Source organism: Anopheles coustani, chromosome X (genome assembly GCF_943734705.1).
Source record: "Anopheles coustani chromosome X, idAnoCousDA_361_x.2, whole genome shotgun sequence".
Taxonomy (NCBI): Eukaryota; Metazoa; Arthropoda; class Insecta; order Diptera; family Culicidae; genus Anopheles; species Anopheles coustani.
Genome location: NC_071290.1, coordinates 8,318,386 through 8,333,495, shown reverse-complemented (window position 1 = coordinate 8,333,495; position 15,110 = coordinate 8,318,386). Strand labels below are relative to the sequence as shown.

At 50.0% G+C, this 15,110-nt stretch overlaps 1 protein-coding gene across 1 annotated transcript; it reads right to left on the bottom strand.

Annotated features, from left to right (window-relative positions):
* Window positions 1-659: 659 nt before the first annotated feature.
* LOC131268992 (uncharacterized) lies at window positions 660-14,731 on the bottom strand. The gene is made up of 12 exons (XM_058271302.1): window positions 14,622-14,731; window positions 14,331-14,514; window positions 13,003-13,581; window positions 12,163-12,403; window positions 11,611-12,098; window positions 9,302-9,896; window positions 6,139-6,546; window positions 4,636-5,071; window positions 3,594-3,799; window positions 3,154-3,515; window positions 1,242-1,438; window positions 660-1,162 (listed from the first exon to the last, which is right to left on the bottom strand). The coding sequence occupies exons 1-12, from the start codon at window positions 14,729-14,731 to the stop codon at window positions 685-687; spliced, it is 4,284 nt and encodes a 1,427-aa protein (XP_058127285.1). The 3' UTR covers window positions 660-684.
* Window positions 14,732-15,110: the final 379 nt, after the last annotated feature.

Below are 15,110 nucleotides of genomic sequence, written 5' to 3'. Positions count from 1 at the left end.
GGAAAATGGTCTAGTGTGTTTGTGTACGTATGTCGTGGAGGGTGAAAACGTGCCACCCAACTAACGACCTTACAAACGAGTAGCGCCAAGCAGTACATAATATATTACTATAACATAACGAACAAGAAACAAGAAACAATAACTAGTAACGTACTGGGAGGTTTTCCTATTGCGTTAAGATAACATAATACAGGGTAATTATAATTATTATAATAGCATATCGAGTAGTAAGTAGTAAAAATATTTCGCGGCTATTCCGGCTTGCGATGCAACCTCATCAACGCAGGTTTTTTAAACAGTTGGGTTTCTTTTTTTTTGTATAAATCCTTTTTCGCTAACTGTATATTCTTCTTCCCCCCCCTATTGTATATTAGGTCCACAGGTGTTTCGTCATGTCGATGAGGAATCACGTCGCGTAGGAATTGGTCCCACTCGGGCAGGAGAGTAATCGTAATAATAAAAATAATATTGCAACGAAATCTTCGGCTTTTAATCATGTCTTTTTTTGTTGTTCTTGTTAACTTTTATCTTCGTCTTGCGCACTTGCGTACTTTCTCCACCTCCACGTGATCATCGTTTCGCTTGCCTTCGGGAGCAAGCTTGTCTTTCAGTTGTCTTTTAGTTGCGTTCCTTCGCTTCGAGTACGTTTGTTGCGGGTTGTAGTTGTTTACGTCCATTCCGCCTCTAGCCGATGAGCGACAGGCGGCTGTTGGTTTTCCGCAGGTGCGCCCGCCACGGGATGATCTGCTCGCTGTCGTCGTCGTTGTCGGCCGCGCACACGGACTCGCTCGGAGTCGAGGGGGCCATGTCCGGCAGGTGGTAGCCGTGCGCGGTGCCACCCTCCAGCTTCCCGTTGCTGATGTTCTCCATCGAGCGGCGCGGTGCCATGCTGGACGTGAGCGGGGGCTGCGGTGTGCCGGTTCCGTTCGTCGCCGACGTCGCCCGGCCACCGTTGTTGTTGGCCACCGGTGGCGGCGCACCGCCCGGGTACTGGTACTGGTGGTTTTCTTTGTTGTAGCGCAACCCGGTGCCGGCCGGATCCGGGTCCGTCGTGCCGTACGAGCTGATGTTGTCGATCGACATCGCGCGCTGCGAGATCCGGTTGCGCCAGGAGTCCGAGCGACGGGGCGGTTCCTCCACCTTCGGCGTGTAAATGGACGACCTGCAAGAAGTGTATGTGGATGGGGGTGTTAGAGCGGTCAACTTCAAAGAAAATGTGCGCTCCCCGCAGCGCCACTTACTTCAGCTTGTTCTCTGCCTCTTCCTTGCGCGCGATCAGGTCCCGCTTCCACTTCGGAATGGCGGACAGCCGCCGGTCCTCCGCTTCCCGCGCCAGCCGCTCCTCGAACTCCTTCTTCGCCTTCTCGGCCGCCTTCTTCGCCAGCATCTGGCGCTTCCAGTCCGGGATGATGTTGCCCGCGTTATCCCGCTCCGGTACCTGAAAGATCTTATCAGCTGTATGATAAGGCTATCGAGAGCAGATCAAAAAACACAAAAGATATGGATGGATAGCGTGACGCGCGCGTGAGTGTGTGTGTGTGTGTGTGAATGTGACTGTGCAAATGCGGGATGGTGCAAACACAATGGATAAAACCCAACACCGGTGGAGAAAAGGATTCATTGAAGAAAGGAGCTAGGAGCAGAGGAAAAACTAAAGCATACATTACAAATATAGACATAAACATGGTTTGGTGCAAGTGCGCGATATACGTGAAAATCAATTGAGATTTATATAAAAAAACGAAATTTTTCCTATTTAACAAATTTAAATAGCTCAGATAAAAAAAGTTCAACACTTGCGGGGCCAAACATGTCTTACGATCATCATTTGAGGGTTACAGAACATATCCGAGAAACGAGGAAACAAATCATCGAAAAATACCGCAATTTTCGGTTCCCACACATCTATCCTATTAATGAAAAAAAAAACTCCGGAAATGAAAACTCTACTCTTTAATCCTGAGGCTTTTACAAGATTCGATTTTTTAAAACAATATTAAACTTTGTGAGCCAAAGTACTTGCTCGCTTATGATATCTCTTTAAAATGAATGTGATCTATAAAGCTCATAGACGAACCTCATTAGTGCATTCGTAAACTTTAAAAATTGGTATAAATCACCAAAGTAAAGTCAAATGGTCCTTATTGCAACGAATTGCATTTTTAAAACATCAAAAAAGGACCTAACACAGTTGATTTAGAACATTTTGTTTGCAGGACTTTTGTTTCATAAGTTGCGAACTTATTCTGTTTGGTTTCTGACACTTTCTACTAACTTTCTTTCTCTTTTACTTTGGTTTTGGCGAAATATATAAAACGGCGCTTCATCGCCGAAACCGACAGATGAGTGGTTTCGGGTCGTTGTTGGGTATGGGGTTTTTTTTTCCCCGGTAACTTACGGGAAAATTGGTGCCTGTGAGGCTGCGGATACGTGCTAAAACCGCCGCCCCCCCCCCCCCCCCTCCCTTCCTCCTTCTTTCAGTCCCGAAGCGAGCAATTGGAAAATTGGAGCATGCGAGCGCGAGTGTGAATTGGAAGATGCCGCCGCGGTTCGGTAGGTTTTTTGTCGTGGGGAACGAAGGAAAAACGCACTGAACCGGGCAAAAAAATAAAAAAAAAAACAAAGAGAAGAAGAAGAAGAAGAAGAAGAAGAAGTGGAAGAAGTGGAGCACACGCATATAGAGCTGGCCACGCCAGAAGAAAATAATGAAAAAAACGCCAGCACGAAGGCGCGCGTTCCCCAAAACCATCTCCGTGTTTCTTGTTTTCGCTGGTTGCTTTCCTTCTCTTCTTGTTTACTCCGTCGTTTGCTTCGGGGAGCGTTTTTACTTCTTCTTGTTATTTCTTTTTCGACCGTTCGCTTACTAAAAAGATTGAATTAGGTCGAAACGCGAGGCAATAAATTGCGGTAATATGAGAATGAGGTTTACTACCTACGCGTTTACTTCCACGCGGCAATGAAACCGACGAGCGAGAGGCGCAGGGAATATATGAAACACGCAAAACCCAGGGACTCTCCCTCCCCTCTTGAGCGGGGAGAGGTGCAGGGGAAAAGGGTTGGTGCGAACCAGAGGGCGGAAAAGCGCCAGACAGAGGTGCAGAGATAGGGCAGGAAGGTAGGAATGGGTAGGGAATGGGAATTGAGAGGTCCTACCTGATCGACGTAGTTCTGGGCGGTGAACTGGCGCGTCACCTCCGAGTAGACCTCGTTCGCCTGCCGGTCCTCGAGCTTGGCCCGCTCGACCTTCATCTTCTTCACGCCGGCAATGTCCTTCGACAGCTTCAGCTCGGCGATCAGGTCCGTCTTCTGCGAGAGGAACTGCTCGCTGGTGCTGGACAGACACTGCATGCTGATGCTCCTGGTCGGCGCCGAGTAGGTCTTCGCTAGCATCTTGTCCGTCCGGCGCAGCTGCACGCTGTTCAGGTCCTGGATGGAGATGGCCGATAGCGGCTGGTGCAGCTTCCGGATGTCGGTGTCCTGCGGGGGCGGCGGTGGCGGTGGGTGTGCCGCTCCGCCTGCCTTATCGCCGCCGCCGGTAGCACCACCGCCAGCGCCGCCCGCGTCGGTCGAGCCGCGTGGACCCGTCGTGTGACTGTGGTTGTTGCCGCCGCCGACGCCGCCTCCGACGCCGCTGCCGCCGTGATGGTGGACGTGCGACAGGGTGGAGTGCAATGGGGCCGCGCTATGGATGCCGTGCAGGGGCGGTGCCGGCGGTGGAGGGGGCGGCTTCGGTGGTTCCGAACCCGCCTGCACTATCAGGGGTGTGTTCAATGGCATATAATCCTCCGTGTCGGATGATCTGGGGACGAGGGAAACGAGATCGCGCCATTGGTCAGCAGGAGTTCGTCTAGGTCCCCTGATATATAGCATGAGTCAACGCATCCTTCAAAGGATGCACCGCAGAAGGATCGAGCTCCCACCGGTGGAGTTCATTGGAGGCTGTAAACTTATATCCGGAACTAATAAGACTTAATGCCCTGTCGAAAGCCCTACGGCGGGAACGAGTGAAGGCTGAACTTGGAAGTACACACACCCGAATAGTCCAAGATTTTCGGTGAGCTTTAAAACAACGACAAGAAATCCTTGCCTAGAACCAAAACTGTCCCACCTGGAGTGGCGTTCACTTCTGCGGTAAACTTATAGCTGGAATTCCTAAGATTGAATCCCTGTCGAAAGCCTGAAGGCTGAACTTGGAAGTACACACACCCGAATAGTCCAAGATTTTCGGTGAGCTTATACCAACTTGCCTAGAACCGAAACTGTCCCTCTTGGTGTGGAGTTCACTGCTGCTGTAAACGTATAGCCGGAACTCCTAAACTCTAACGCCACAAGCAACATATTAACTGGTAGCAGGGACTCCTGAAGCCTAACCTGGCAGCACACACTGAAAAGTCGACGTGTTCCGGCTCCAATGGGCCAGATTTAGAGCGTAAAACTTCATCATTGATCCACTGCAAAACCCTAGCAAATAACGGTGATGTACCGGATCTCCAGCTCCCAGTAGTGTGAACACACGTTGGGTTGCTCGGAGGAACCGGGGAATACACTCAAGTTCAGCACGTCGCGCGCTTCGTATATCTCGACCCGGGCAAGGCGGTACACTTGCGACACACTCAGGACCTCAGCGACACTAACCTCTGCGAGCCTGCATTGGACTTTTTATCACTGATGCTCTTCAGATACTCGGACGGTTTGATGAGATGGTTGGAGCCGTCACCGGCACCATTCGGGAAGCTGGGCGGCACGAACGGCAGCACGAGCTGCTTGTTGACCAGGTTCGGTCCCTGGTGGTGGTGCGGGTGCTGCTGCTGCTGGTGGTGGTGGTTGCTTGATGCGGTGGTTGCTGCTGCTGCCGGGTGCGGCTGGGCGCTCAACAGTCGCGGTTGATGGTGATGTTGCTGATGGCAGTGCTGCTCGTCGACTGACGCTGCCGCACCGACTCGGGACGCCTTGGAGCCGCCGTACGGTGAACCATTTTCCGCCGCGCACACGCTGCTGCCGCCGCCGCTATGTAGGTTGCTGCCACCATTACCGATGCCGTTCGCTTGGATCAGCTTGGCTTTCTTATTCGCTGCTCGCCACAAATTGGGGGGGAACCCCAGGCACGGTACGGCACGGCGATCGGCGCAAGAAAGAAAGCATGGAAAACAAACGGAAAAGGAAAAGAAAATAAGCTTTTCTGGGTTCCGGCGTGCGGCGAGCGGCGAGCCGTCTCGTCTCGTCCTCGTCAAGCGCTTCCGCGCAGTTCGCTATCTATGCTTCACTTCACCCCTAACTAGCCCCCTTCCCCCCCCAGATGCACCGGACACCAGGGGGAGAGAGCAGCCAACAGCAGCAGCGCTGGTTGCTGTTATTGTTGTGGTTGTTTAATTTATTTTCTTCTCCTAATTCCTCGCACCCGTGTCTCCGTGGTACCGGTCGCTCGCGAAAAACTTTCCTACCACATCTATTATTCCTGCAAAAACCTTCCCTGTTGTTTTATGGACGATGAAGCGGGCGCAAGCGATCGTGAGATCGCGCATCTTGCTCAGCTTGCTTGGCTCAATCGCCACACACAATCCTTTTCCTACCTATATATGCTTGCTGCATCTATATGTATCGGATAGTGATCATCATAATAAATCAGTCGAAGTGCCACGCGGGGAAAATTCAACCACAATTGCATGCGGAAAGGAAGGAGGGGTGGCGGGTGGCTGGAGTGAAAATCGATCGCAATCCGGGCCGAATACGCCTTGCACTGCGATGTACCGATCGGTTTTGCTTCTGGAAGTTCGCGGCATCTTCTGGTACTTCCCAGCTTCGAGTTCATGGAGATGAACCGGGTGAGCTTAAAATGTTTGTATTCCTAAAGGAGTAGCTTAAAGGACTCTAGTTGTTTAGCTTTCTAGTGATCGAGAATATATCTGAAGCGAATGTGCAGCGAGTCCTAACAATTCTGAGCTATTCGGAGCGAACTCCAAACAACGGTGGGTGCGGTTTTAATCTAGTATTCCCCTGTGTACTATGTCCAGTATCTCCTCAAGATGTGTGCCACAGCTCACGCACAGTTGCCTCTCGCTATCTGGCCTAAACGCACGCCAAGCAGTCATTAGCATGCGTCCGCTGGTGAGAATCGCCTGCTTAGAGCCGCCAACTTACCCGAAATGATGGACATGCTTCGGTTGTGATTGCCACGGATCAGATCGGACGGCTTGAGCGTGGACTCCTCGAGCACCTCCAGGCCGGAGTCGGAGTCCAGGTGGTCGCCGCCCGGTCCCGGCTCCCCGTCCCGATGGTGGTGCATCATCGACGCCAGGCGCTTGTGGTGCTGCTGCTGCTGCTCGACGTAGGCCGCCACGGTCTGCTGCTCGATTGCAGCTCGCGCCGAGGCGCTCTTCGAGTAGCCGTAGCCCTCGCCCCGGGAGCCGCCAATTAGCGCTGCGGCGGCCACGGCAGCGGCGGCGGCGGCGGCGGTGGCTGCGGCCGCGGCGGCTGGATGTGCGCCGCTGCCGGCGAACCCGTAGTTGCTCGCCTTCAGCGGCGGCGGAAGCGGCGGTGGCGGTGGTCCTGCGTTCGTAACGGGAGAAGAGACGTACGTAAGAGTCGTGTGCGCGAATTAGGTCAACGCCGAGAGGAGGGAAGGAGTCGTCGAGGAAAATGCGCGGAGTGAAAACTGTTTTCTGCCCAATTTTCGACCGCTTCGTTGCTCTGCCCCGGCGACAGATATCACTCAATTAATAGCAACAACGAACAACAGAACTGGCAAGCGCGAGACCCCCCCATACAGGCCGTTATCTAAGATTTTCCACACACACACACTTGCTTCATTTGCGGTGCTTCCATTTCGTTTTACCAAACGTGAAGAAGTGCATTTTAAATCACAACTCACAGAGTTCGGAGAAAGTGTGCCGCACACGGCGACGGACTGGAAGAAGCTGGTCAATTCTCCCGTTGTACCACCCGTTTTCCCTTGGGCGGATGATGAACCCCACTCGCTGCACGTTGTAAACCCAATTTCCGAACCGGGTGACAACAAGTTATTGGTCGGCATCATCAAATCGCTCGATGTAATGTGTTAACGGAATGCTAATTTCATGACTTGAACAAGGTGCCTTTTATGTAAACCTACCGCATTGCACAGTGGGCCATCGGCATAACAATATTTCGTCCTACATTACAACCTCTTCACACCAGTCGAGAAAAATGGCTCCAAAAATTGTCACACTGCTTTTTTACATTTATGTATGGTTTTTAGTCTTTAAAAAATATATTTTTCTAAAAACTGCAGGATGTTATTGATTAACTGATGGTCAGTTTGTGCAAGCAACTATGCAAGTATTATTGTTCTACCATATGTGTTATTTGTGATTGTGATCAGCAATGATTTGTCAATACTAAGCAAAGCTTTGGTTCAATTGCATCGATTAGTGTCAAATAAATGAATAGACATTTAAAAACATATAAGAACGTGTTTTCGAAGCAGGTGCACTCGAAATAACTCGGGTACTAACATATAACACTCGGGCAAAACTGTGAACGGGGTTAGGGAAGAGAGAAAGGGTTTCTTGTTATCCAGGAAATATATTCTTCCCCTTTCCAAACATTTTGGTTGCTGTTGAGCAGAAAGGAAGGCGTTTCATATGTACAACGATTAAAGAGAAGCGTAATGTTTTCAAAATAATACGAATTTGCATTTCTGATGCAAAAAAACTATAAAAAAATATTGTTATAAACTTCAACTGCACTTCCAGTTTGCCGCAGTGTGTATCATCTGTTCCATGTTTTTCAACCTAACATTTGTAGTTAAAAGCATTATGACAGTTCTGGGTTTAGGTTACGGTAGGCTGGACTCAACACAAAAAAAGAACAAAAGGAAAATTAACGCTCTGTATTTAAATTTTTACGTGACGAAATTTGTCTCGCTCTCGCAATTCACCACACAGCGAAATACACTTCCTCTGCGCAGGATAATCGATTGTTGACCAAATCCTGCAAAACGCGATCGGCCGCTGGTACCGTCGTCTCGACTGTTTCCGATTTCAATCACTGTTGTGCAAAACAACAATCAAATACATATTTCATGAACATATTTGTGCCACCGAACTTTCATCCGATACGAGCCAGACGACTATTGAAGTGGCCTTTTGCCTGCAGTGGAACTTTGTTGGTTAAAAAAAAAAAAGTAAAACTTCTAAAAACCAAACCTAAACCATAGAATTTGGATAAACTTTTCTTTTTTTGTCAGCCCGGTAAGACCTGCATTTATCTCCCGGTTGACGATCGTCCTAGAAACAAATGTGGGGGGGGGCCCGAAAAATGCCACCGCCGCTAGACCACTGTGCAACGTTCCAGATTAGCCTATCGAACACAACCTCCCCGACTCTCGATGTGGTTTATTTTTATTATTGTTTTCGATTTCCCTTTTCATTGCTCAATATTTAAACTACTACACCAAGGTGGCTAAAGTAAGAAATGTGTTTCCGTTGGCAGTTGGCCACGAAGCCGACTATCGAAAATATCGTTCGAATCGAAAGTGCAGTGCTTGTATTGGAGGATTACGAAAAAAAACAAACGGCCACGCTTCGCCAACCATCTCGAAAGGACCCACAAGGAAGAAAAACAAGAGGAGCCCAGTGTGTGTGTGTGTGTGTTTGTTGATGCGTGTGGCCGGAGGAGAAGATGGATTGCGTAAAGGCACGGTGGTGGTGTGTGATGCGCGTAACGTTATAATATGGTTGGCCAAAAGGGTTGCGTTAGAGGCCAACGATATCGCGGAGTTGCATCTTCAGCCCAATCAACGGCGGATGATGGGGAGGGACGTAGTCAGATGCGCCCATCCATCGCATTCATCGTTGCAGCATCGCGGGGGGGGCCGCGTGGAAAACCCGGGAAAGGAAAACCCCCCAACCAACGAAGGCGTCGGGTCGAGATCGAAATTACGACCGAAATGCGTGACACATCGCGGAGAATGCACATAAACACGCGCGCACACACACACACCTTCTAAGATAAAACAGCACGGAATGCCACCTTTTGGCTTGCCGACAAAGCAAAAAGCGCAGCGCAGAAGGAAAGGAAAGCCTAAACGGCAAAGAAAGAACTGGCTGGAATGCGCGGAGTTTTCGTCACAGGGCAAGCAAAGGGAAACCAAAGGGGGGAAAGGTGGGAGCTCATTAAGGAGGTTTTCCGTTGTTGTTGTTGTTGTTTTTTCGAATGATACTCCGCGCGCGGCTGGAATCCGATTTTAATAGAGCATGAAAATTGCGCTCCTTCGCGTGGTGGAAGAGGCTGTAAAAGGAAGGTGGCGGCGGCGGTGGCTTACCTGCATTTTCATTTTCTTCGCCCATCGGTGGTGGCGGCCCGTTTCGTTTGGCTGCCGCTTGTGGTGGTGGTTGCGCTGCTGCTGCTGCTGAGGCTGCCGAGGCTGTACCGTTGGTGGCACCATTTGCGCTAACGGTTGCTCCAGTTGTTGTTGCTCCGGCACCGGCTTGCTGCTGATGCTGCTGCTGCCGGTGGTGGTGGTGGTGGTGGTGTTGGAGGAGGTTGCTGTTGCCGGTGGTGAGCCCCATCTCGGCGGCCCGCTCGTACACGTCCTCCGGCGAGCAGACGCTCTCGTACGCGTTGTCCGTGGCGGCGCACGAGGACCGGAGCGTGGCACTGGAGTAGGTATCGTCGGTGGCCATCAACTTCCGGTGCGGGGGACCGGTGGCCGGTAGGGCGGGCGGTTGCGGGTTGTGCGGCCCACCTGCCTGGCCCTTGCCTGCCTTGCCGCCCATGTTGTTGTAGATCGGCTTCGGCAGCGGCTTCGTCCCGGTCGTCTGCAGGTGATGCTGCTGATGATGACTGCGTTGCTGCTGATGCTGCTCGTACAGCATATTGTTCCGCTTGGCTAGCAGCATATGTTCCTTGTTGTTGGCCTGTTCGCAATGCAACGATAGAAACGCAAAGTTTTAGTCTCGACTTCTAAACCAAACCGTAGTCACGCTCTCAGTCATCTCCCCTTTAGGAACTTCTTGGCCCATTAATCTGGAAAACCCCCCAAAAAAAAATGGATAAGGCATCAAACAGCAGCTCTTCGACCAGAAGCGGAGCGTTCTATCTAACCCCCAGCGCTGGGGTAATCAAATATGTCTATACCAAATGCCAAAGTAGGACTTATTTGATTTAAAAGATCTTGTTATCCATTATAAATGTTTGCAATATTGTCATATGGTTGCTATGTTTATCAATAGTAATAAGTTCTAAAACAAATAAAAAAGTTTTCTGTTCCTCCGATTCATAATGTATAACAAATGTCAATTGATCGACATGGGCAATATTAGGAGAAGAATTTTTTTTTAAACAAGCTACAGTTTTAAACCGGATTGATCACTTCCGATTAGTTCTACACTTCAGATTCGATTTTCAATCATTTCTATAAATTCATCAACAGTACGCCATTTACATGTTTTTTGATATGTAACTGTAAGAATTCATCATATTCACCTAAACAATATAAACAAGTAAAAAACTTCCCTAACTATCTGAATCTTGCTGTTCATTAAGGCCTTCAATTCAAATCCTATACCGAGCAGACATAATAGTTGTCTATTGAAAACAACTTTTTTGCGTCTCCGGTGATTGCATTATGTTCTTCTTCTTTTAATTGAATCTATTCGTTTGTTAATAGAGGATATTTTATAAGAAGTGCAAATAGCTACCATTGTATTTATTTTTATTTATTTTTTAATTGCACAATAAATTTGAAATCGTTTTTCAATGATTACATCCTTTGCTCAATTTAAATTACGATGAGGAAAATACAAATTTAGGCATGCGTAACAATACACACTTTTGCTTGTGAATTGCAGGCACTTCAAACGGAAAGATTAAACCGAAAAAGACCGAATGAAAACATTATTTACCCAGGTGAACATTAACGATAATAACGCTATATAAAAGTATACCAAAACTCTAACTAGAAAAAAAAGATTGAGCTCGCTCGCCGCTCATATCGAAAAGTGAAAACTATAAGTAAAAACTAATATCTGTAAAAACTAATGTCTATAAATTTGTAAGGTTAAGGTATGCACTTTTGTAGGTAGAGTTAGTATTAAATGAATCTAATCTTAATTGTTGAATGACAGCTTCATCAATCATCAAGACTGGGAGATTCATGAACCTTTGGCGAATCATAGAGATTCCTGAATGTTTATAGTTTGATTAGCATCTAGAGACCCGATTCGCCGAAGGTAATCTAAAGATTAATTAGAAACAACCCTACATCGGGCACATCTCAAACCAGATCTCAATAAAAAGGATCCTTCAAATTTCTCTTGAGATTTCCTCAACTCTTGGACTGGTTTTAGTTTCTTCAGATTTGTTATGCAACTCATCACACAAGGACGTATAGAATATGTCTGGTTCTCGAAATCTATGAATGATCCATGGAACCGGCATCGTCTAGCGTTAGGGACAATCTCTCATCAGCTTTCTAAAGCATTTAGCTGTTCTCTACATTTTGTTTATTCAAAGTATATGCGCTAGTGTTGACTACTATGGTGAGACCTACCGAAGCTAACAACCGCCGACGGAAGCCTTGGTATTCGTTGTGAAATATGTAAAAAAGGAAAGAAAGAAGTAAGATCTCACCTGGTGAAGGTTGCTGTTGCCCGTCAGCTGCAGTATCACGTCGCTCCGGTTGGAGCTGGCACTGGCCGACCGGCTGTGGCTGCCACTGTCCCTCGAGCGGCTGCGTCCTACCCCTAGCCGGCCGTTGGAGCCTGCCTGCGTCGCACCGTACTGCGTTTCCTCGCGCATCAGGTAGATGTCCTCGTAGTCGTGCTCGTGGCTGTTGACGGCGTTCGCGTTGTTGACGTTGCTCGACGCTTTATGGTTGCTGCCACCGCCGCCGATGACGCCCCCATTGCTGACGCTGCCGTTGATCAGCTCGACACCGACGCCACCACGTTCTCCAGCTACTCCTCCCCCTCCGCCTCCACCACCACCTCCGCCTCCACCGCCGCCGCCACCACCATTTCCGCCACCTCCATCACCGCCGGAATGCGATGACGACACCGAGAGATCCTCATCAGAGCCGCTAGCCGCACCGCTGCTGCTCGAGTGTACCTCCGCTTGCACTGCAATGCAAAATGGAGTCCGTGAAACTCCCGGCCATTGGCTAGTTTGCTACTGTTTGCTCACCTATCGAGCGGTTGTTGACGATCTTCTCCTCCTTCAACACGGCGTCCGCATCGAACAGGTCCTTCACGCGGTTGTAGATGACCTCCTGCGGGTCGTGCAGGAAGAACGACTCGCCGGAGATGCTCCCGCTCGGGCTCGGTGGCGTCGACGAGCCGCGGCGCATCGGATTCACGTACACACCGTCGTTAGGCAGAACCGAGCCGTAGTAGCTGTCCGGTGACTGGCGTGCGTACAGCCCATCCTGGGGAAATTTATACATCAAAACAAAGGTAGAAGGTCGAGCGGGAGAACTCAGAACCAAAACGCCAAAACGAGGAACGAGGACGCCAAGACGAGGGGGAAAAGGATCTTTCTTTGGTGGTATCTATTCCAAAATTGGCTGGAGCTGTGAAAGCGGAAGAGGGTAGTTCCACCGAAATTCTTGGGCACTGACGAGCAGGTCCTGGAGGTTGGAACCAAGGACCAGTTGGTGCAATACTTGGACCAGAATGGTTTGCTTGCCCGGGATCAGTCAGGATATCTGGAAGGATATTCCTGTGAAACCGCACTATTCCTGGGCCACGCGAAGTAGAAACGGTGGTATTTATGAGAGGTAACTCAGTTGATTCAGTGGATATCTAACAGGCAGAGCGCAGAGGATAATTTTTAAGTTCCAGACTGAAGACTCCCAAGTTAAATATCTGGGTGTCACTCTCGATTCAGTGCAAACATTCAAGGTGTCATCGCAAAGGTGGCAAAGAAGTGTGAAGTCTGGGAATCAACCAATAGTTGACTGGTCTTTTGCAGGAAGCGTATCGGAACTTTGTTTGGAAGGGGAGAGTGTTTGAGGAATGTACATACCTTAGTCTTCCGGATCGTCGGTGGATGCAGATAGAACGGCTCGGAGTCGGAGCTGCCGGTGGAGGACTTGGTCGACAGCATGGTGTTGCTGTTGTGATGCCCGTGACCACCGTGCACCGCCAGGGACTTGCCGGCGCGCGTGTAGCTGCCGGCCGAGCTCTTCCGCGAGGCGCGCGCATGTTTCGGCAGCGATCCGTGCCCGGGCAGCACCTGCGAATGGTACGCGTCCTGCAGCTGATGGTGGTTGTGGTGGCTGTGGTTGTGGTGGGCCGGCTGCTTCGGTGAGGCGGCGGGCTGCTGCATGCCGACGCTCTCCGGCACGTCCCCGGCCACGGCGCCACCCGCCGATCCGGCCGTTCCGTGCAGGTTCCCGTGCTGCACGAGCGCATTCAGACACTCGACCTGCTGGTTCTCGGCGGCGTCGTTGATCGGACTCTTGCCGTACTTGTCCAGCGACAGCTTCGCACCGTGGTTCAGCAGCCAACGCACCACACTGAGGTGACCGCGCGACGCGGCAAAGTGCAGTGGGGTGGCACCATCACCGTCACGCAGATTTGGATCCACCGCTTGGTCTTCAATCTGTAGGCAAGGTGCACAAGTGCGTCCACAGTTGTCATTACACACAAACATTCAAAAAGGCTCAAGGACTTAACCAAGTTAACTTATGTACTAGTTAGTGGTAGAAAGGAACCCTCATAGGACACACAGAACTCAGTCATCGCACAATAGGACTCAGGAACATTGCAAACAAACAGATGATACGATTAATTGAAGGCTGACACGGTTTCTACGTTTACTTTTCTGACTAAGCAATTGAGTTGACACTTGAATCCGCACAAGGAATCGACTGCCAAGTAGGGATTCAAATCCTCATCAGGGATTCGAATCTTAATCGTAAGAGTACTTCAAAAATGTAATAAACTAGAGAGAGAGAGAGAGCCCACTCTATCACTTTTTTGGGATTGGAGTCCCTGTTAAGTATTAGACTCTCTGTGGCGACTAATACCTCATCTTTCGCGTTTCAATCACAAAAGAGTAACAAAACGAATCGAATCATTCAGTTCAGTCTGATTCAAATTGAAAAGGGTTGTTAGTCCCAACTATAGAGGGTTGTATGGAGCGCAATTAGACTAGAATTTAAAGGATCTCGAGGGGACTACTTCCACACGCTGCATTGAAGTCAGTTTATCTTACATAGGATTGGTGACCATGAAAACCGTGGTTTTCAGAGTCTGGGATGTTAAATACTTAAGGTTAGAGGAAGTAGTCGCATTTTGGAATAAATCCATGACATCAATGGCGTTGGTATTTGCGTGTGTTGCACTTACCATCCACTTGAGGCAATCGAGGCAGCCCATCTGGGAAGCGGCGTGGATTGGAGCCATACCATCGCGTGCCCGCACGTACAGCGATCCGCCCGCCTCGAGCACGAGAAACTTCAGCACCTCCAGGTGCCCCTCCTGGGCGGCCAGATAGACCGGCGTCACGTCGTTGTCCATCTGCGTGTTGGCACTGCGCGAGACAAAAACGAGATCGGGAGACGTGTCAGCTGAGCGCTTCCAGCTCTCCAACTGCTGGCTGGACCGAGTCCCAAATAAATGGTCCCCTGCTGCTCTTACCTGATGTCCGGCGCAGCCTCTGTCAGCAGCCGCACGCAGTCGAGGCAGCCGCGAGCCGCGGCATAGTGCAGCGCCAGGGCGCCACCGGCCGGACGCTCGCTCGAGGCCATCGTTTGGGCATGGGACGTGTCCAGATGCAGCCGGTATCTGGACTCCTTGTAGTCGCTCCCGCCGTACTCCACTTTGAGGCCGGCTCGCGTGACTTGCGCGCGTCTTGGCTTCGCTGGCTCAAAAGAACGGGCTCCTCCGCCTACGACGCGCTGGAAAACTGGGAAGCGGAAAACAAGGGGTTGAGGAAAACCACCATAAGAAGGCCAACGCCATTCGCTAAAATGCAATCAGCATCATCATCAAACCTCAACACTACGCTCGGTGTGTGCTAGATTCTCCTCAAACCCGTTTCCGACCGGGCCGCTCGTTCGAGCGAACCAGATCCAAAGATGATTGTTCTTTCCCTCGGGTTTTCCAATCCAATGATATGTGGAGCAA